At 46.0% G+C, this 22,887-nt stretch overlaps 1 protein-coding gene across 1 annotated transcript in view; it reads right to left on the bottom strand.

Annotated features, from left to right (window-relative positions):
• The window catches only part of UST (uronyl 2-sulfotransferase), a 276,029-nt gene that overhangs the window by 136,362 nt on the left and 116,780 nt on the right, over positions 1–22,887 (bottom strand). The window contains exon 3 of the mRNA XM_034765450.1: positions 814–969. Coding sequence (XP_034621341.1) covers positions 814–969 — 156 coding nt within the window. The remainder of the gene's footprint in view (positions 1–813; positions 970–22,887) is intronic.

The raw sequence follows: 22,887 nt of genomic DNA on the forward strand, positions 1-22,887 counted from the left end.
CACCTGAGAGAAGCTTCTAAGGAAAAGGACTTGGAATGGGGGAGGGGATCCAAAGCTGCAAAGCAAGTGCAGCTTGTGCCCTGAAAATCTGCAAGCCTGCTTGTATCGTCAGTCAGGATGAGAGATTGTTAATTCAAATCCTATCCTTCTAGCATGTTAAACTTAGGTGGTGTTTTTGTTTCTTTACTCGGTAATCTGCTTTCATCTGTTCGCTATCACTTATAATCACTTAAAATCTATCTTCTTGTCGTTAATCAATTTATTTTCTATTTTAAATCTAAACCAGTAAGTTTGTAGTGAAGTGCTTAGGAATCTTAGCTCAAGGGGCAGGAGCTGTTGCATTTCCTTTCCATATTGAGGGAGGGGGCGAACTCTATGATCTTACACTGTACAGTTCCGTGTACAGCGAAAGATGGTATAATTTTGGATTTATACTCCGGGGGAGGTGCACGCCTGGGGAGCTGAGAAATTGGCTGGTGTCTGTTTGCACTCAGGTAGCCGAGTTTGGATGAGTGGTGCAACCTGCTGTGGTGTTGGGTGATAACAGGGCCTGGGTGAGGCTAGCTGTGTCCCCAATCCAGCTGTGTGTCTTAGAGGGGCACAGTGGTTCCCACAGCTCCCAGACTGCACCCCAGGAGTAACAACCCATCATATACATATTTATAGATACATTTCCACATGGTGCTTGAGATTTAGCCACACTACCCTATCTACCATATATTCAGAGAAGTCATGTTGAACAATATATCCCTGTCTTTCATAACTTAAAAATGAAATAAACTCAGAACATTTAAATGAGCGTAAACAACTTACCTGTTCATTTTTGGTCAGTCTGGTTTTATTATGAATGTCTGATGTAACCAGGTTGAACCCATGCCTCTCTGACAAGATTCTCAAAAGCAAAACCACAGTTCGACTCCCACACTTTCCAACTCTGTTGTACACCACTTGGCTAGGGAAAGGAAGTACCTAGGTAAAGATTGAAAAGAAATGCAGTGAGCATGCTGGTCTTTCCATTTCTAGGCACCTCAGAGCCACAGAATACATTTGCTGTGACTCAAGAGATAAAGATTTCCTGAATACTACACATGTCCATGTCTAGGTCAGGAGTGTTCCATTCCACTAGCAAGCTATAAACACATAGTTAGAGTCTTTAGCGTATTAATGGGAGGCTCGATAACTCAGAAAATGATGACGGGATACAGAGACCACTCCCCCCCCCGGTGAGGTTCAATACTCTAGTGCAGGCCAGTGGTGACACAGACATATCACTGCTTGATGGCTTCTATTTAAATGAATTTGTGGGCTTAAGCTTGTTGCTTGTGCCCACATCAAAAAACACAGTATCACACTTAGCTCCGTTGCTGACTGTCTCAATAGAGACAGCACAGACTGAATGGCTATGGAACGTACACTACTTCTGGAGCTGGTCCTTTTGGGTCAGCGCTGACATATTTTGAAAGGGCAATGTGAAGGAAGATGTGATGGATAGAGGCCTTCAGATGCCAGAGCTATCAATCTGGCACCTTTCACCAGCTCTAAAATTCATTAACCATTTTTTTAAATTAAGAGACTAAAACTTCCAAAAAGATATTATGCATGAATCATGCCTTGGCAGCTAAGTTAAAAATAGAGTTCAGCTGGTTCCAATTCAAAAATGGATTACTTGACCCACCACAACACTGTTTATAAAATGACATCTCTATAAATCAGATAGGAGTAGATAACTCAAATGAATTTAAGTGTCAGCTAATTATATGGGTCAACAAACTGCCCTCATCAATCCTCCAATAAACAATGACCAGACTCCTCCTGCTGTTGTACAATTTGAGTACACTTTACACTCCATTTTGGACCAACTTGATCCCACAGGAATTAGACAGAATGTCCAACTATATTTTAACACTAGTTTAAAAATGCAGCCTTTGATGGAAAGATCATGTGGTAATAAATGTTGTTTGCTGACTGACAGCTTTAGGAAATCATATTTTTCATTTTTGTTGGTTTAATTTTTAACGTTTTGAATTATTTTTGGCCATATTTTTATATAATACAAAAGGTTTTAGAATGGATTCAAAACAACCAAGGGAATCATGAAATCCAGATAGGTAAGGAAGAACATTTCAAATCCAAGTCACACGAGGAAGGACAATAATTTGGAAATCATAAATGGCAAGAATGAAGGAATGATTATTCCCTCATTTGTGTCCACACTGACACTGAAGTCCTTATGCTGATCTGAATTGCACCCATAGCCACAGGAAATGTTGTATTGATGTCTAATATCGAGTATATTTTAAAGTAACATAAATAAATATTAAGCACTCTGTTTTATATTCTCAAAGCTATTTATAGTCATTAACTAAATGTCTTTGAACAAGGTAGGTATTTTAGAACAGCAAATATGCTTCAGAAAAGAAAGAGTACCAAACCCCCTCCCCCACTGCAGCTGCCGGCCTCCGCCCCAGGCTAGTGTCCCCAGCCCTGAAGCACCCCCAATCCCCTCCTCCCGGAGCAACGGGCAGGCAGGTGGCGCGACCCGAACTGGGGCCACCCCACAGGGAGACTGGAGCCATGCCAACCAGGAAGCAGGAGGAGGGTTGGGGGCAGCGCATGGGTGGGGTCACGCCTGCCTGTTTGGGGAGGCACAGCCTCCCCCAGCTTATGATACTCACAGCCCATGGTACAGTAACTCCTCACTTAAAGTTGTCCCACTTAGCGTTGCTGAGAGAACATGCTTATTTAAAGTTGTGCAATGCTCCACTCTTATCTTGTTTGGCTGCCTGCTTTCTCCACAGCTGGCAGCCTCCCTATGCCCCCCTCCACCTGTGCCTCCAGCCCGCCGGCAGACCCCGCAGATCAGCACCTTCCCCCTCCTCCCCCCGTCTCCTGCCTGCGGCAATCAGCTGGCTTGCGGCCTTTTGGAGGCAGGGGAGAGGAGCGAGGACTCAGCATGCAGGCTTCCCCTCCCTCCCCTGCCACCTGAACACCGCAAACCAGTTGACTGCCCTGGGCAGGAGACGGGGGGGAGAGAGGGGGAGCCTGTGCCAAGTCCTTGCTCCTCCCCCCTCCCTCCTAAACGCCGCAAGCCAGCTGATTGCCCCGGGCAGGAGGAGTGAGGACTCAGTGTGCTTCCCCCCCTCCCTCCCCTACACGGCAATCAGCTGGCTTGCAGCGTTTAGAAGGGAGGGGAGGGGAGGGAGGGGGAGAAGCCAGGACGCAGCGTGCGAAGTAAAGGGGAAGGACATTGGGGGGGGGGGGGAAGAGATGGGTCAAGGGTGGGGACTTGGAGGAAGGTGTGGAGTGGGCGGGCTGAGGGTTGAGCCCCCCGCCCCTGGTGCTTGCAGAATAAGGGAAGCTGCCCTGGAACCTAAACCCCCCCCCCATTTACATTAATTCTTATGAGGAAATTGGATTCGCTTAACATCGTTTCATTTAAAGTCGCATTTTTCAGGAACATAACTGCAACGTTAAGTGAGGAGTTACTGTATTAAGGGAAGGAAATAGCTGGTGAATTTCTCAGTTAATAGCAAGGCAAGCAAGAGAGTTCGCTGTTAGGATACACTTTAGCTCCTTAAACAAAATCATTTTGTATATTACATAAATATCTGCAACAAGCTCTTTCCCAGTATTCATATCTATACTAGTGCAGCTGTTCAAGGAAAGAAAAGAAAACATACTGGATATCATTTAGCTAGCCAACTTTAGGGGCTTTTGTCAACAACAAAATGAAGACAGAACACACTGGCCGAGAGCTAGTTCTGAACTGTAAATTTTTTAAGTAGCATATATCCTGCCATAATTTAGAATGTCTTTTTCATTCAAATGCCACTAGAGTCTTAATCATTTGTTTCAATTATACTTTACTGTGAGCCAAAAATACAGCACAGCTTTCTTTCTGTTGTCTGCACTTCCCTCATTCTAATCAGGGTAGAAATCTATATTTTTACAACACAAAGAAACAGTTTTCATTGCTAGGAGGATCTGGCAAAGCTTTGCATGTATTCAGCAATCTTGGTTTTTCCAACCTGGTGAAAAGTTCATTTCTTCTCCTTTAACACCCTTTCATAAAGTGCATGCTCATATTGCCTGTTCTCTTTTAACAAACCTTCCAGTTTCCAACCCTGTTCAGCTGCCCTTTGGCAGTTCCTTAATGGCAGTGAAGGCAAAAATCAATAAAGCCTGGTTAGTTGCCTCTACTATTTCTATTGTGCCTCTCTTATCAGGGATCTAAAGCATTACCTCCAACCTGCATCTCACCTCCAGCTGAGTTCCAAATGTCTCTTTGAACATGGTGCCTCAAAGAGCACTGCAACATACCTTTATTCTATGAGTTTTCCAGATGTCCTACAGCTGCCTGAACTCTGATATTTCTCTTGACTCAGTCAGCTGTCAAGGAACACTCTTGAGAAAAAAACGTTACACTGCATTCTGCAGCACAATTAAACCTGACTGCCCCACTCATCTTATGAGAAAAGGAGGCCTAGCAGAACCAATGAGAAACTCTGTTCTCGCTCTCCTGTGGTCAGAGAATTTTGATATTACAACCACATACATTCTAACTTGTCAACAGCCAAATATTTATTAAGGAAAACTAAAAAAATAAAATAAAATAAAAAAAGCAGTAGGATAAAATACAGAAGTCTCAAAGATTTTAATGGAGCGTCACGAATGATGACTTGGATATTGTCAAGTCCACTTTATAGAGCTAGATGAAAGGAGAGCTATTCTGTAACAGAGACAGATCCTAGTATAATTGCACTTAAACTGTACCTATGAAACCTGGAAAGTGCAAAACCTGAGAGGTATTCATCAATGTTATAGGTAGATTATAAACTCTTTAGGGCAGGGACTCTTTTTATAATCTGTGTTTACACAGCACCTTGCACAATGGGGTCCTGGTCAATAACTAGGCCTTCTAAGATCTACACCAGAGGTCCCCAAACTGTGGGGCCTGGAGGAACGTTCAGGGGGGGGAGGAGAAGGGTCATGGTGGGCCGGGCCAGCCCCCATGGGGGGTGGGGAAGAAGGGAAAGAGGGCCACCCAGCCCCTGCCCCACCCCGGCGCCAGCTCTACTCCGGCCCTGGCCCCGTGCCTGATCCTGTCCCCACCCTCGGTGCAGTTCTGCCCCTGGCCAAGGACCCAGCTGCTGGCCCCGTGGCTGCAGCTCCACTCCCAGCCCTGCCCCCACTCCAGCCTTGGCCCCTGGCTGTGGCTCCATGCCTGGCACCAGACCCATCCCTGGCTGTGGCTCCAGCCTCGGCCGCCTTACCCCGTCCATGGCCCCCCAACCTCCTGAACCACAGCCCCTCTCCTGGCCCTGTCTCTGGGGGTGGGGCAGGGGGTGCAGACAGAGGAAAGGGGGGGCACAACCCTCAAATGTTTGGGGATCACTGCTCTACAGTAATACAAATAATCAACAAGAGTGTAAAATAAATTAGGTGCATAATTTGTGCATGCCTGTGTGGCTTGCACAAACTGTCCTTTCAGCTAAAACCAACTCTGGCTGAAATCAAGGTATAGGTCAAACAACTGCTATGTAACTATGCAAGAACACTATCATTTAGCGGCCTGATTGGGGCAATAAATGAAAAGACAGATTGCACTGTTGTTCTTCACAGTGCCAGCTCACACCACCAGGGGAGTCACAGTTTCATCTGATGCGGGGGATATTGGGTGTGCTGCTAAATCTGTCTTATAGAATTATTTTTACATTATATCACGCTTCTGTAATGGCGTCTGTTGAGAGACTAGTGTTCCGATGTAACCTGCTGCAAATTTACATGTTACTGCTTAGAAGGCTGACCTATGCCAGAGTCAAATCAGGTGGGAAGAGTGGTACTATACTCCATTTCAAGTACACATCTAATTTATTAGAGTAGCAATTTCAGGCCAATGAGTTGAGCCTTATGTCTCCTTTAGAAAAAGTACCTTGGGCACTCACTCAAGAAAAAAAACTTGTTTTTTATTTCAAAAAATAAAAAGGCTACAGTAAAATATTTCAAGATACAGGGCTACACCTTTGACTCTAGCTAAAATGTGCCCAACATAGGAACGAGGCAGAGGGTTGGGGGAAGGCATCCACCCTTCCCAATCCTGTGGCCAGTTTAGCCTTTGGTGTATCAGTGTTCTGCCAGCTGCAGATTGCCAGAAAAAGCAGTGGTGGACAAAGGTCTGGCCCAGATTAATTATTTTTAGGCATCTGTATGACACTCATCAATGTAGTTGATCAAGCACCTAGTTGATCCCATTCAGTCAAACAGAACGATTCTGCTAATTGAAAGCAACTCTCCAGATTATATTCAGAGGAAATTCTGTCTGTCTTTCTTAACCACTTAGCAAATTTGACCAAAAAGTGAAAGGAGAAAACCAAATGCCATTATATATGCTTGTAAACATACTATTTAGGGTAATTCACTGTCAAGAGTGATAAGCACAGGATACAGAAGTACACTCTTTAAATTCTACCCTCCCAAAATTACACTCATTCTTGGCAGTAAAGCTTAATGTTGTTTAATATCTGGGGGCCTTCATTTTTACTTCAGAACTGTGACATCCTAGCACCATCCAAAATACCTTCGGTAGCTGGGAAGTGTTTGGTTATTAGCTGGTAAGATCTGTTATTCCAGAGGCATTACAAGCTTTGTGTAGCAAGCGAACATGGGATTTTCTAGACTGTTATAGAGGCTAGCCACACACAAGGTCTACACAATATCATAACGCATTTCCATTTGGAGCCTAGAGTCCTATGAGTTCATTATCAACCTTTCCTACAAAAAGTATTACTGTTTTTAAGCAGAGAATTCTAGCATCTGCAGCTGTAGAACTCCACAGGTGATAGATGTAATGCCTGGTAGTAATAGCTGCTGTTAAGCCTTTCCAAAACAACTGTCCATAATGCTTGACTGGGTAATGTCAAACCCATTTTATTATGTTGAATAATGCTACACAACAAGATCGATGACAGGGAAATAAAAATGTTGTTAGGATATCACAGGACCATAAAACATTCTCTGATTTAAAGACTCAAGTGAGTGATGCTCTGGATTTGCTCATTTTCATTCCATTCAAAGTACAACAAAGCTTATGGTATACCCTGATGGTGTACTTTTAGGGTATGTCTAGACTTTGAGCAGGGGGTGTAAGTCCCAGCTCGAGGAGCCATACACAAGCTCCGACTGAGCTAGCACACTAAAAACATAGGGTAGCCACAGCAGCGTGAGAAGCAGGAGGGGCTAGCCACCCTGGGTACCTAGCCATCCAAGACTATGGGCAACTTGGGTGGCTAGGCTCTATCGTTGCTACTGCTACACTCTATTTTTAGTGTGCGCTTAGCTCAATCAGCACTAGCCCGGGAATTACATCCTCAGCTCAAAGTGTAGACATACCCTTACTTCATCATGCTATGTGGAAGAGAAGCTTGTCAGACCACATAGGGACAAATACAGCCCTCTCCTTCACATACTCCTTCACCGAAGGACTGGTGCAGTTATACTACACAAGGTGTTCTGGATGTTTGAGGGCCACACAAGGAATGGACACCCCCTACCCCTGTGTCATGAAGCCCAGTCTGGCAAAGCCCCCTACATTACAGGGAACGTGAGATGAGCTATGGATCAGACCATGGCTAAAGGTCTCATACTCCATCCTTGCCCCCAGAGGGAGACAGGTGAAAAACGTAGGGGGTCATTACCCGAAATTGGGCCAGCTAGTAAACTTAGGGAGGACTAATGACCCACCAGTTTGGCAGAAAGCAATATATTTATTATAGTGATAGCTAAGCTAAGCTCAAAAGAAGGGGGGAGGGGGGTTACACTCACACTCCCGGGACAAGCACGGCACTGGAGATGTCAGGTTCCTTCAAGGTAAGCGTCCCACAGCGCAGTGATGGACGGTGCGATGAAGGTAAGTCTTCCCGAGGCACGATGAAATGCAATGTGGCGAACCACTGGCCAGGCAGTCTGGGCAAAGGGCCTTCACAGGGGATACATTCTTGTGAGTGCACTCTTGAGCACATGGCCCCTTCCCCTTTTAAGGACCTGCTCCTCATGGCCTGGGACTAGAGATGACTTGGCCATGTCTGGTTGGTCACACTCCACCTCCAGTGTCCATGCAGTGTTCATGCATTGGGCGTGTGATAGCTGCCTAATCAGAGTGCCAGACACCTTGTGATCTTCTGATCTTCCAGCTGCTCAAGCAGCCCATTCATTCCACAAGCATTCCAGGAGGGTGGGGGAGGGGGAAAACTACTTCACAGGTATTCAAAGAGGGAGAGGAGACAAAAAGGGGGGGGGGGGGGGGCTGGGAAAGGTGTAACAGACCTTTTGAGCATACAGGTTATACAGAGCATACAGATCAATGCTGCTCCTACAACAGTCATGACCCAGGTACTCTGCTGAAGTAATACCCATGGAGGGGCTCTATGGCCTTCAGGTAGAGAGGATTCCTTCTCCACTCATGCATCTGCTCAGGGTGCTTCAGTCAGGCACTAAATATGGCCCATAGTGAAGTCTATTTTCACAAGCTAAGCAGAATTGCACTTTGCTATGCGATGAAAAAATAAGGGTTTTATATTCTACATGTGTGGTTCACCACATGCAGAGCTTCCCTGTGTGTCAGTTCCTCTACAGTTCCAACTAAATCCCCCAACTTGATTATCTATACCTTTGAATGAATTTTATTGGCATCATTCTTTAAAAACCAAACCAAACCATCCCACACCATTGTATATTCTCCCCCTAAACTCCATGTTTGAATAGTTTTACCAGCTAAAGGAAAGCAGAAGTGCAGCCAAGCTAGTTCATTCTCAGTATGTACACACACACACACACACACACACACACACACACACACACCTATATATATGGTAACCAGGAAGATTCATTGCTTGTCAGGTCATGACAGAGAAATTCAACATTTACAGTTATTATTTTCAGAAGCTTGTTTAGGTCACAGGCAACCAAAATTAAAATGCTTTAAGTAACAATCATTCCATATACTTGTCATTATGCAACTGAAGATAAACTGTAGAGTTTTTAAAAGCTCAGTTTATAATAGACTATGTAAATTTAACAAAAAAAATTACATTTGCAGCAGATGGGCAACTTTATCATATGTATTTAATGCCCCAGAGGTACATTATTATTGTTAATTTGTTTATTTGTATTACTATAGTATCTAGGAGCACTATTCATGGACCAGGACCTTATTTTGCTATGTGCTGTATAACATAGATGCTGTAAGGGATTTTGATCTTCCAATGCAGCTTACATGCAGACATTTGCATAGTGAGACTTGTCCTCTTAAAGATGCTCCATATCTCTGTTTACTGGATTGTCACAAAGTCCAAATTCTAGTTCCTTATAAACAGAAATAAGATTCTGGACAGGAGCATTTCATTATCACACAGCTTCACACGTGGCAGGGACTGAAACTTTTTAGGACAATCATTTCAGCTTAGCTTTCCCACCATCACAACAAAAAACAACTCAAAAGGCAGAGGATGGAGGCAGCACTAGTGGAGGAACAAACCTAAGAAGAATTCTCTGGGTACCTCAGTGGAAACAAGGAAACGAGACCATATTTGGACATTTATATTGTGGTGGTGGTGATTTGGTTATACTTTACAAGACAGTGACCGTAGTTACAGTACAGACTAACTCTTGTCGTTAGCCCTCTGGCTACAAGGACTAGGTACCTGTAACAAAACACATTAATACCCAGGGCCGGCTCCAGGCACCAGCCCACCAAGCTTGTGCTTGGGGCGGCACCTGGAGGGGGGCGGTGTGGTGCTCCGGCTCTGGCCGCCGGGGAGAGCGGAGCCCCGGGAGGGCTCGCCGTCCTCCTCCCAGCGCTCTGGCCGCCGGGGAGAGCGGAGCCGCGGTGGGCTCGCCGCCTTCCCCCCGGCGCTCTGGCCGCCGGGGACAGCGGAGCCGCGGCGGGCTCACCGCCCGCCGCCCTCCCCCTGGTGCTCTGGCCGCTGGGGAGAGAGGAGCCCTGACCGGGACTCGCCGCCCTCCCCCCGGCGCTCTGGCCGCCGGGGAGAGCGGAGCCCCGGCCAAGGCTCGCCGCCCTCCTCCCGGGGCTCCGGCCGCCTCCCCTGCTGTGCTGGGGGGGCGGGGGGGGGGGCGGCCAGAGGCTTTTTTGCCTGGGGCAGCAAAAAAGCCAGAGCCGGCCCTGTTAATACCTGAATAATTTTAATACAGTAAGTGCTGGGTCTTGCAGAACTGCCAAAACTTACCAGCCTAGGCACAAATTTACTAGCCCTCATAACATAAATGGTAACAAATGTCAACAAGTTCAACCTTACAACCACACACCACAAGGGCCTAATTCCATACAGTATATGGGCAAACAACCCTCTTTAGTGGCTCCATTTCTTCACTGATGTTCTAGAAGTTGATGATGGGAATTTGCTCCTTTTTTCTGAGCGCTCTGATATGGAGTCACATAGGGCTCTATATTCACAGGGCCACAGAGGAAGAAAGTGAGACACTTGTAAAGGCTATGCCAACAATATGTTGATGACTTTCTGTGTCATATCAGATCTTGCTAGTATAATCTCTCTACTTTCTTGGTGTGTGATTGAAACAGGTCATGAATTAAAGTGATTTAGCTAAAGAATTAAGGAGATGGCAAGGGCTGCTGTGACGTTGTGCAGTCTATATGGTTTTATAAAAACATGATAATAAGTGAATATAATGTAACTGGGATAGTTTTAGAAAAATATGGTAATAAGTGAATATAACAGGTTACAAAGTAGCAGCCATGTTAGTTTGTATCCGCAAAAAGAATAGGAGTACTTGTGGCACCTTAGAGACTAACAAATTTATTTCAGCATAAGCTTTCGTGGGCTACAGCTCACTTCTTCAGCTGCATAGAGTGGAACACACAGACAGAAGATATTTATACATACAGAGAACATGAAAAGGTGGAAGTATGCATACCAACTGTAAGAGGCCAATCAATTGAGATGAGCTATCAGTAGCAGCAGCAGAAGAAAAAAAAAAAAAAAAAAAAACCTTTGAAGTAATAATCAAGATGACCCATAGAAGGTGTGAGGAGAACTTAACATGGGGGAAAAAATTCAATTAGTGTAATGACCCAACCATTCCCAGTCTTTATTTAGGCCTAAGTTAATTGTGTCTAATTTGCATATTAATTCGAGTTCAGCAGTCTCTCTTTGGAGTCTGTTTTTGAAGTTTTTTTGTTGCAAAACTGACACTTTCAAGTCTGTCACTGAGTGATTAGAGAAGTTGAAGTGTTCTCCCACTGGTTTTTTAATGTTACGATTCCTGGTGTCAGATTTGTGTCCATTTATTCTTTTGCGTAGAGACTGTCCAGTTTGGCCAACGTACATGGCAGAGGGGCATTGCTGGCACATGATGGCATATATCATGTTGGTAGATGTGTAGGTGAACGAGCCCCTGATGATGTGGCTGACGTGGTTAGGTCCTATGATGGTGTCACTTGAATGGATATGTGGATAGAGCTGGCATTGGGCTTTGTTGCAAGGATAGGTTCCTGGGTTAGTGTTTTTGTTGTATGGTGTGCAGTTGCTGGTGAGTATTTGCTTAAGGTTGGGAGGCTGTCTGTAAGCAAGGACTGGTCTGTCTCCCAAGATCTGTGAGAGTGAGGGATCATCTTTCAGGATAGGTTATAGATCTTTGATGATGTGCTGGAGAGGTTTCAGTTGGGGGCTGAAGGTGGCAGCTAGTGGCGATCTGTTATTTTCTTTGTTGGGCCTGTCCAACAAAGTAGTAAGTGGCTTCTGGGTACTCTTCTGACTCTGTCAATCTGTTTTTTCACTTCAGCAGGTGGGTATTGCAATTTTAAGAATGCTTGATAGAGATCTTGTAGGTGTTTATCTCTGTCTGAGGGACTGGAGCAAATGCGGTTGTATCTTAGAGTTTGGCTGTAGACAATGGATCATGTGGTGTGTTCTGGATGGAAGCTGGAGGCATGTAGGTAAGTATAGCGGTCAGTGGGTTTCCGGTATATGGTGGTGTTTATGTGACCATCACTTATTAGCACAGTAGCATCTAGGAAATGGACCGCTTGTATGGATTGGTCTAGGCTGAGGTTGATGGTGGGATGGAAATTGTTAAAATCATGATGGAATTCATCGAGGGCTTCTTTTCCATGGGTCCAGATGATGAAGATATCATCAATGTAGCGCAAGTAGAGTAGGGGCGTTAGGGAACGAGAGCCAAGGAAGCATTGTTCTAAGTCAGCCATAAAGATGTTGGCATACTGTGAGGCCATGAGGGTACCCATAGCAGTGCCACTGACTTGAAGGTATATATTGCCCCCAAATGTGAAATAGTTGTGGGTGAGGACAAAGTCACAAAGTTCAGTCACTAGGTTTGCCGTGATGGTATCAGGGATGCTATTCCTGATGGCTTGTAGTCCATCTTTGTGTGGAATGTTGGTGTAGAGGGATTCTACATCCATAGTGGCCAGGATGGTGTTTTCTGGAAGATCACCGAGGATTGTAGTTTCCTCAGGAAGTCAGTGGTGTCTCAAAGATAGCTGGGAGTGCTGGTAGCATAGGGCCTGAGGAGAGAGTCCACATAGCCAGACAATCCTGTTGTTAAGGTGCCAATGCTTGAGATGATGGGGCGTCCAGGATTTCCAGGTTTCTGGATCTCACACCTTCTATGGGTCATCTCGATTATCACTTCAAAGGTTTTTTTTGTTTGTTTTTGTTTTTCTTTCTTCTGCTGCTACTGATAGCTCATCTCAATTGATTGGCCTCTTACAGTTGGTATGCGTACTTCCACCTTTTCATGTTCTCTGTATGTATAAATATCTTCTGTCTGTGTGTTCCACTCTATGCAGCTGAAGAAGTGAGCTGTAGCCCATGAAAGCTTATGCTGAAATAAATTTGTTAGTCTCTAAGGTGCCACGAGTACTCCTGTTCTTTTTAAGTGAATATAACGTAACTGGGATATGCTTCATGCAAAAGGTCTCTTGTAAGGTATCATTACAAAGCTTATAATCTACTGAGTGTGATCATCCAATTTGTATAAATGTACCACTCTTGTATCTAAAACTAGAAATATAAAATATAACTCTGAGGGCCTATTGTAATTATGTAAAGTGTGGGCCATTAATGATGGTTTGGAATCTTGATGACTCCCATTAACGAGGACCAATATCCGCAGATGGCTGTGTTTACCTGTGAGTCTTCCTGTATATGTGTGTGCTGGCAAATGGGCAATGGAGTCTTGCAGTGACATGTGATCATGTCACCTGAACTGGAATCCATCTTTAACCTGGTGCTTTTCCGGGGGGGGGAGGGGTGTGTGTGGAGGGGGTGGAAACCCAGAGGGACAAAGGGTTCCTGCCTTATGCCAAAGATATATAAAGGAGTGGAAGAGAATAGAGGAGGGGAGGAGCCATCATGAAGAATCCCCTAGCTATCACCTGAGCTGCAATAAGAGCTGTACCAGGGGAAAGAATTGTGCCCAGGCCTGGAAGGTGTCCAGTCTGAGAAAAAACTTACTGAAGCATCTCTGAGGGTGAGATTATCTGTGTTCAGTTTGATTAGACATAGATTTGTGCATTTTATTTTATTTCACTTGGTGACTTACTTCGTTCTGTCTGTTACTACTTGGAACCACTTAAATCCTACTGTCTGTATTTAATAAAATCACTTTTTATTTAGTAATTTACTCAGAGTATGTATTAATACCTGGGAGAGCAAACGACTGTGCATATCTCTCTATCAGTGTTATAGAGGGCGAACAATTTATGAGTTTACCCTGTATAAGCTTTATACAGGGTAAAACGGATTTATTTGGGTTTAGACCCCATTGGGAGTTGGGCATCTGAGTGCTAAAGACAAGCAAACTTCTGTGAGCTGTTTTCAGGTAAACCTGCAGTTTGGGACAAGTGATTCAGACCCTGGGTCTGTGTTGGAGCAGACGGGAGAGTCTGGCTCAGCAAGACAGGGAAAACAGGAGCAGGTGTAGTCTTTGCACATCAGGTAGCAGCTCCCAAGGGGGTTTCTGTGATCTAACCCATCACAGCTGCATCAGCTATCTCTTCTTCAAGTTGGTTTGCAACCTAGGGGTTTGTTCGGACCCTCATCTGCATCTGGAATTCCAGAGAGAAGCTGTGGCTCAAAGTGCTGTTCTTTTCCAACTTGTACTTAGCAAGGCATTCATATACCTCTGTTATGCTGGAAGGAGTTAAAGGCTTCCGTTAGGCATTTCTTTGATCTATAGGGAATCAGAGACCTTGTTAAAGATGATGGGTGTTGTAGCAACACTTCATTCAGGCTAAATGAAAGGAGCAAGTAAATTCTTTATGGTGTATGATAGCTGGATATAATGGAAGCCACTGCCCAAGGTACTAGGCTGCACACAAGGCCAAGAAGCTTAGCTACGTGGACTGAGTAGTTTTCCTGGGGGCTGAAAACAAATGCAGGGGCTGGGAGATTGATTCATTGCAGCTGTATGTGTGTGACAGCAACCAAAAAGTCAAGTGAATGCCAACAGACAGTGCGAGAATCAGTGGAGAGCGTGGCCCTTGGAGGGAGCAGAGACAAAGTTCCTTGTGGTACAGGACTGGCTGGAAAGGCAGGTGTGGAAATTGTGAGCAAGGAACTGCCTCCTGTTGTTTGTTCAGAGTTGGTAAATAAATAAGATTACACCAGAGAAATGAGAGTCTCATTTAATCCATTCCTCTTCCCACTGGAAACAAACCAGTAAGTCCCCGAATATTGGCAAACAGCTCAGGCCAAAAAGGGGCAACACTTCTCTCTCAAAGGTGGACTTCAAAAACTGAATATCTCAAAAGCCCTTTGATCACAAAGCCCTCTTAAACTAATCTTAAGCAATTTGAAAGCATCAAAACCAAAGAAGGTTTAAGTTACAGATACAGTTTAGTAGTGAATGTAATTGAAACATATGAAACTCCAAAAGGCCAAAATTAAAATATGGAAGTCTGCTTAAGCACTGTCTCCTTCTCCCTGTCTTGAACCTCATATATCCAAGTGCGTCAGGTGCCGTCTTGCTCAGTTTCAGGGATAGAAGGCATAGCTGCAGGTTGTAGTGACACTGGAACAAAACACAGACTTCTGAAACTAATTAACTCTAAAATAGACTAGACAAGATCTTCTATGGGTTGAATGAAAATATACCTGAAACCAGAACAACAGAGCTAGCTAGCTAACCTGCAGAACTGCATAGACTGCATGGAACATTGAAAATAAAGCACAAAAACAACCAGACCAGATTCTTCTGTTTCCTTTTCATTAAGCAGCTGACCCAATTGAAAAATAAACTACTTATTCAAATCAGCATTTCAGATTTTTGTTACTACTGGCAGCTAATGCATTTGGCAGGACAAGTAAAAAAAAATCTTATAGAGGTCCACTACCCCTACGTCCTGAGATAAATGAAAAAGAGAAATACAGAGGACAAATAATACTAGGATACTAGATGCAGCTAAGCTCAAGATTTCAGAGTTTTAAAAACTTACTAAAAATTGTTTAAAAAGCAAACTACACATTTTATAGTTTCTGTAAGGTGCCTGCAGCATCTCAAGATATAAATCCATGCACACATCATCAGAGTTCTGGGAATTCTGCCTGGAAACAAGTGGTCTGACCATATAGCTTAATCCAAAGCCTGTTGAAGTCAATGGAAAGATTCCCATTGACCTCAGATCAGACCCTCAAAAAGGATACTACATGACATGTTTGTCTGTACCAGGGGCCTCTAAGTGTTACAGTAATACTAATAATAAATCATAAACAATATTAATGAATTAGACAAGGATTTTTACAGTAGTCCTAACAGGCAGTTCTCAATGTCTTGGCTGTACTCTAATATATTTTACCTTGTTCCTTTGACATCTTATGTATTACTGATAATGAAATATGTGATTACATACTGTAGTTACTAAGGCCCTAAAATTAAGACTTATTACTGTCCCCGTTCAGGCCAACCTGGTGGTCCTCCAAGGGCACCCATTCTAGACTCCTGTTTTCTCAGCTGTCACCTCTCTTGGGCAGAACTCATTTTTCTTTCCCTCCTGATCAGGGTTTTTTCCAGGCTGCAAAGTTCACTGCCTACATTGTGATATCCTTAGCAAGCCAGACTGCCTAAACAGGCCAGTGTCTGTGCTTTGCTTTCTCAGTGAAGGCTATGAACAGCTACTTGCTGATGAAGAATACTGCCAACATGTTGTCTGACTGTACTTGAACACACTTTGCTTTTATGTATGGAAGAAACCATCGGTAAGCTCTGCGGAAGGCTCTGAGTTCCAAAATGTTTTGTATGCGTTTTGGACTCCTGTAGAGCCCATGTGTCTTGTGCTGTATGCTCGTCCAGAGGGGTTCCCCATTCCGACAGGATGGTGTCTATGATCAGTATTCTCTCAGGTGGCAGGTGAGTGAATGGGACTCCCACACCCTTTCTGCCACCCTTTTCCTGAAATGTAATTCCTGAAATTAACAGGCAGAGAAGGGGAGCCTGGTGTAATAGCCTCATCTGAGTATGATGATGAGGACCCTGTCTAGTAGCTTTTCCCCCCACCAGGTTAGTGGTTCCTGTACTCTCTAAGAGATGGATACTGGTCTTTCCATGCTGTCTCTGCTTCGGAATTATACAGTCTTGTGCCAAGCTTGGAAGAAGGAAAGTCAGAGTCTTGCAAGCGATGTTATAGGTGTGCAGGCAGCTATGTGGCTTAAGAGAGTGAGACAGGAATGGACTGCTGTCTGTGGACTGGCCGGAAGCTGCGTAATTAGTGCCTTCATGGTCAGGAATCTGTCTTTTGGGAGTATGCTCTGGCTTTGATAGAGTTCAGTGTTGCTCCAATAAATTCTATCATCTGTGTGTTTATTGAATTACACAGATTCCCAGCAATAGTAGTAACTTGGGTATGGCGGTTATCGCTGATTGGTCCTCTTGATAAGATCTCCCTGTCAATAGCTGGTCAACGAGGTAGAGAAAGATCAAAATTCTCTTGCAGCAGAGGTGAGCTGCCACTGACACACCAAAGACGACATCTCGGGGGCTGTAGCAAGGCTGAAGGGAAGTACCTTGTACTGACATTAATTCAAATTTACAGTTAATCTGAGAAATTTCCTGTGTGCTGGGTGGATCCCTTATGAAGATAGGCATCTCTCATGTCAAGAGCTGTGAATCAATCTCCTTTGTTCACTGAGGGAATTATTGCTGATGCTTTACCATTCTGCAATATATTGCTTGGATGTAGACCAGGGGTGGGCAAACTACAGCCCGCGGGCCACATCCAGTACGCCAGCCAATTTTATCCCCCGCTCAAGCTCCTGTTGGGGAGCAGGATCTGGGGCTTGCCCTCCCATGCTCCAGCCAGTGAGCAGGGTTGGGAGATGCTCTGCGCAGCTCCCAGAAGCAGCAGCATGTCCCCCCTCTGGCTCCTACATGTAGGGGCAACCAGGGGGCTCCGCACATTGCCCCCACCCCAAGTGCTACCCCTGCAGCTCCCATTGGCTGGGAACTGTGGCCAACCGGAGCTGAAGGAGTGGCACATGTGGACGGGGCAGCACGCAGAGCCACCTGGTCGCGCCTCTGCGTAGGAGTTGGAGGGGGGGACATGCTGCTGCTTCCGGGAGCTGCTTGAGATAAGCGCCATCTGGAGCCTGCACCCCGACCCCCCCCGAGGCCCCCAACCCCCGCCCCCGCCCCAAACCCCCCCCCTCCCCCCCCAACCCCCCAACCCCCCCTCAGCCCCCTGCCCCCCCCCCCCCTGCCCCAGCCCAGATCCCCCTCCTGCCCTCCGAATCCCTCGATCCCAGCCTGGAGCACCCTCCTAAAGCCCAAACCCCTCATCTCCAACCCCACCCCAGAGCCCGAACCTCCAGGTGGAGCCGTCAATCCCACTCCCACACTCCAACCCCCTGCCCCAGACCAGAGTCCCCTCCTGCACCCTGAACTCATTTCTGGCCCCACCCCGGAGCCCACATCCCCAGCTAGAGCCCTCACCCCCTCCTGCACCTCAACCGCAATTTTGTGAGTATTCGTGGCCCACCATACAATTTCTATACCCAGATGTGGCCCTCGGGCCAAAAAAGTTTGCCCACCCCTGATGTAGACACTGAGTTGTCAGATCTAGGATGGGTCTCCATACTCCCTTCGATTGAATACAATCATTTTTCTTGGTATTGAGGAAGTGTGGGTTCTATGGCTCCCAGACAGAGAAGTGAGGTTGTTTCCCTGAATGAGCATTTCCTAGTGAGAGTGGTCCCTGATGAGGGACAGGAACTCTATCAGGTATCCTATATGACCAATGTCGAGGACCCATCAGTCAGATATTATGTCCCTCCACTTGTGGCAGAAATGAATTAGATGGCCCCCAAATTGAGTATTGGCAGATGAACTTGGCAGCAGACTTGGTTTGCAGCTCTCAGTAATACTATCTGTATTGCTTCCTTGCAGACGCTTGGGTTTGGAATGTAGAAGTAGAGGAGCAGTCTGTCTAGTTCTCTGAAGCCTTTCATGCTTCCTGGGAGGCTCCCAGATTCTGTGTTAGAAGAAAGGGAAGGAAGCAGGTCTTTGCCTGTATGGTTGTGGTCTATGGAACTTTCTCTTGGGTGCTGGTATATAACTCATGATTGAATGGAAGTGTAGTGGGGTGGTTACCCGCTCCTGCCCTGAGGGGTTTAAATAGGGTTACCATACGTCCTCTTTTTCCCCGGACATGTCCGGCTTTTCGGCAGTCAAACCCCTGTCTGGGGGGAATTGCTAAAAAGCCGAACATGTCCGGGAAAATGGCGGCTCTGCTCCTCCCCGACTCTTCGGCTTTGTTTAAGAGCCGGGCTGCCCGAGCGCTACCGGCTTCGGGCAGCCCCCCGTGCCTCCGGACCCTGCGCCGCTGGAGCCTGGAGGGGAAGTGCCCGGCTGGGGGCGCAGGGTCCGGAGGCATAGGGGCTGCCCAAAGCCCGAGCGCTACCGGCTTCACGGTTTGCCGGGCAGCCTCCAGACCCTGCGCCCCTGGCTGGGCGCTTCCCGTCCCGGGCTCCAGCTGCGCTGGGGAAGCGCCGGCCGGGGGTGCAGGGTCTGGGGGCTGCCCGGCAAACCCTGAAGCCGGTAGCGCTGGGGCAGCCCTTTCCCCCTGGCTGGGAGTGGGAGGGAGGAGGGGGCGGAGTTAGGGCGGGAAGGGGCGGAGTTGGGCGGGGCTAGAGGTGGGGAAATGGGCGGGGCCATGGCCCGTGGAGGGTTCTCTTTTTTTATTTATGAGATATGGTAACCCTAGTTTAAAACAGCCCTGGAGTGGGGCTGTGGAAGGGCAAGATGCCTGGGCTGATTGGGAGGAAGCAGGCTCAGCTGGGGCCATGCCCCAATCAGGGCTCAGCTGGCCCTATAAAGGCTTGAGCCAGGAGCTCAGCAGTCTCTCTCTGCTTGTAGAGAGAGAAGGGTCTGGCTGCAAGGGAGCTGAGTAAGGTACTGGGAGTTGAGCAGAGCTGGGGGAAGGCTAGAGGAACTGGGGAGCTCCAGCCTGGAAAACCCCCAGGCTGTGGGCCTAGCTGAGGGCCTAAGACCAGTACTGGGGCTGCAGAGGGGCAGCCCAGCAATAGAGAAAGGCAGCAGGTCCAACCCAACCTTGCCAGTGATGAGTAGGCTGATACTGCAGTCTGCCCCAGGGCATGGGGCTAGATGCTGACTGGCAGTAGCCTTATACTGAGGCGAGGTGAGGCTAGTGGGTGGGGGTTCCCTTGGGAGGGGAGACCCTAAGACTGAAGGGTTACTGGCGGGGGGCAATGCCCCAGATAATAAGGAACCGGGTCCGGGAGGGACACGGGGGCCAGCTGTAAGGTGGATCACCGGCCTGCAGAGGGCACTCTGGAGCTGGGACGAGCTAATTCTCACAGGAAGGTTACCCAAGAATCCTTTAGACAATGCAGGGACTCATCCATTTTCTCACTAAAGAGATTGTTCCCTTCAAAGGGGGCAATTGCCCAGGGGCCCGGACAATTTAAAAGGGCCCGGGTCCCGGGTCGCCACCCCTGCCACAGTAGCGGCGGCAGGAGCCCCAGGCCCTTTTAAATCACCCAGACAGGCCGCAGGGCTCCTAGGCATAGGCGGTGAGTGGGTGTTGAGCGCCCCCCAGTGATAGGCCCCCCCGCTCCCACCCCCAGCGATAGGCTCCACCGATCAGTTCTTCCCCATCCCCCAAAGTGCCTGCTGCCATCAGGTGTTTGGTGGCCTGCTGGGGGGGAGTGGGAAGAGGCGGGTCGGGTCTAGGCAACGCATGGCCCAGATGCCGGGAGTGGAAGAGGTGGAACCAGCCCCTTCCAGCCGCTGAGACGCTGCTCTGCACGGCTTTAACAATGAGGATGTGATATTTTGGATAATTATTTAGATACAGTAAGCAATGTAACAGAGTCTAAATGTTTCATAACAGCCTCTGATAATATAATGATACTTCTGTATGAAACACAATATGCTATTGGAGAGTTTAATGTATTACTTGTTACACAAACTTTTCCAGGCATGGACCATCTCTCACTATATATTTGCACAGTGGGGACACAATCCAGATTGGGTCTGTTCATACTATCAGAACACAAATAATAAATATGAAGTCTTTTGAGCAAAAATATAAAAATATTTTATAAGCATCTGTGAGAGATTTCACATCAGAAATCAAATTGTCTACATTAGGGGCTACTGATGTTCTCATGCACAGAAACTGAGTGTCCTATTGCAAAATTCTCCTATGGATAAGCCTCTCTGTTCCAAAGGCAGTAATTTCTCAGGGTATGTCTACACTACCCGCCAGATTGGCGGGTAGCAATTGATCTATCGGGGATCGATTTATCACGTGTAGTGTAGATACAATAAACCGATCCCCGATCGCTCTCCCGTCGACTGCTGAACTCCAGCTCAGCGAGAGGTGGAAGCAAACTTGACGGGGGAATGGCGGCCGTTGATCCTGCGCCGCGAGGACGTGAAGAAAGTGATTCTAAGTTGATCTAAGATACGTTGACTTCAGCTACGCTACTCTTGTAGCTGAAGTTGAGTATCTTGGGCCTGGTCCCCACTAAGTCCCCACTTCGGACTAAGGTACGCAAATTCAGCTACGTTATTAACGTAGCTGAATTCGAAGTACCTTAGTCCGAACTTACCGTGGTCCAGACGCGGCAGGAAGGCTCCCCCGTCGATGCCGTGTACTCCTCTCGGCGAGCTGGAGTACCGGCGCCGACTGCGAGCACTTCCGGGATCGATCCCAGAACATCGATTGCGTGCCGCCGGACCCTCCGGTAAGTGAAGACAAGGCCTTAGATAGATTCCCCCTCCCCCTACCCCCCTCCCACTGTAGACCAAGAGTCAGAGTTAGTAAAGAAGAGTTAACTATTGTTAGAGTCTCCTGCGGTATGTCAGTATATGCATTATTGCCCAAAGATTTATCTACTGATGGCAGTTGTCTGGTTTTAAATTTAGAAGTCTTTTTGTACTTTTCCTCACCCCTATCATTCAATTACCAATACAGTAATTACCAATACCAATATTCTGTATTGCGTGTTAATCGGGATGCATGCAGAAAAGGGCCAATCCTTCGTCTTCACTATTTCAGGGAAGAACGTAATAAAATAATTTCCTGTCTAGAAGACTATCTACAAAAAACCAAACAAACAAAATAAATAAAAGCGCAACTAACAGAACATAATTCTCCAGTACTCAATTCAGACTTTCAGACTACCCAACTACAGTTCGTCCAGGGTCACTTATTTATCTTTGGATAAAATGGTAGATTGACAGACATATGGTTGCACCTGAGTGACTATAAAACTGAGCTTGTGAGGTTTCTCCCCAGCAGTGCACTCACAAGTATTACACTACTCTATGTTTCAACAGATAAAATTACCATAGGACTCTGTCTCATTTATATATGGTGGTGGAATATCATCCAGAATTATGAGTTTTTTTCTTGAAATAGTGTAATTTATGGGTAAAAAAAGGTAATTTAAGAGACTCTTGTACAAGTGTATGTAAATAGCACAAAATATCCCAGAAACTAGGATTCTGGGTTTCAGCAGTTAATTCAGATATTTTAAGTCAAAACCTTTTGGGAGGATTCAGATTACAAATCAACTTTTGCACTCTTTTTCTAACATACAGTACTTTCAGCTATTCAATCTACTACTTATCAAACCTCACAAGCTAATTTTTATAGTCTCCTAGGTGCACACCAGTACTTTAAAATGTGAAGGATGGTTTTGTGTTAAGGCACTGGATTGAAATTCAGGAGATCTGGTTTCAGTTTCAGGCTGTTAACAGACTCTCTGTACAACCTTGGGCAAGCCACTATGTTTCAGTTCTCCATCAAAAACAGTGGGATTATAATACTTTCTCACATTATGGGGTGTTGCGAGGATAACTTCATTAATGTTTGCAAGACACTCAGACACTATTAGAATGGGCATCATGTAAGGACATAGATAGATAATAATATAAATACCAGCTGCTTGACAACACGATGCCCAGAATCTGTAGCTACCATATTAAATATTCAAGAGTCAATGAGGGTCATCTCTTAAATTGGGCAGGCAAATATGACTATAACACCAATATTTCACACTCCATTAGAGCTACCCATTCAATTCAATTAAAGATCATTTAATCCATTAATACAGTATTTGTATTTTTGCCTTTGTTGCATGGACTCTTAATTCTTCTTGTTTAATACGTTAAAGTGATATTCACTGTATTTGCTTTTTTAATAGCCACTAAAAGTGAGTCAAGTAAACATCACTGCGAGTTATTTACATATTACAATGTCTCTAAATGTTGACAAGCTCCATTTTTGAAAACTTCCACAATGTATTTTGCTTTCATAAGCACCTCTCTGTACAAACAGGCACCGCATTGTTATCTCTGAAATAAAAAAAG

This window comes from Trachemys scripta, chromosome 3, assembly GCF_013100865.1.
Source record: "Trachemys scripta elegans isolate TJP31775 chromosome 3, CAS_Tse_1.0, whole genome shotgun sequence".
NCBI classification, from domain to species: Eukaryota; Metazoa; Chordata; order Testudines; family Emydidae; genus Trachemys; species Trachemys scripta.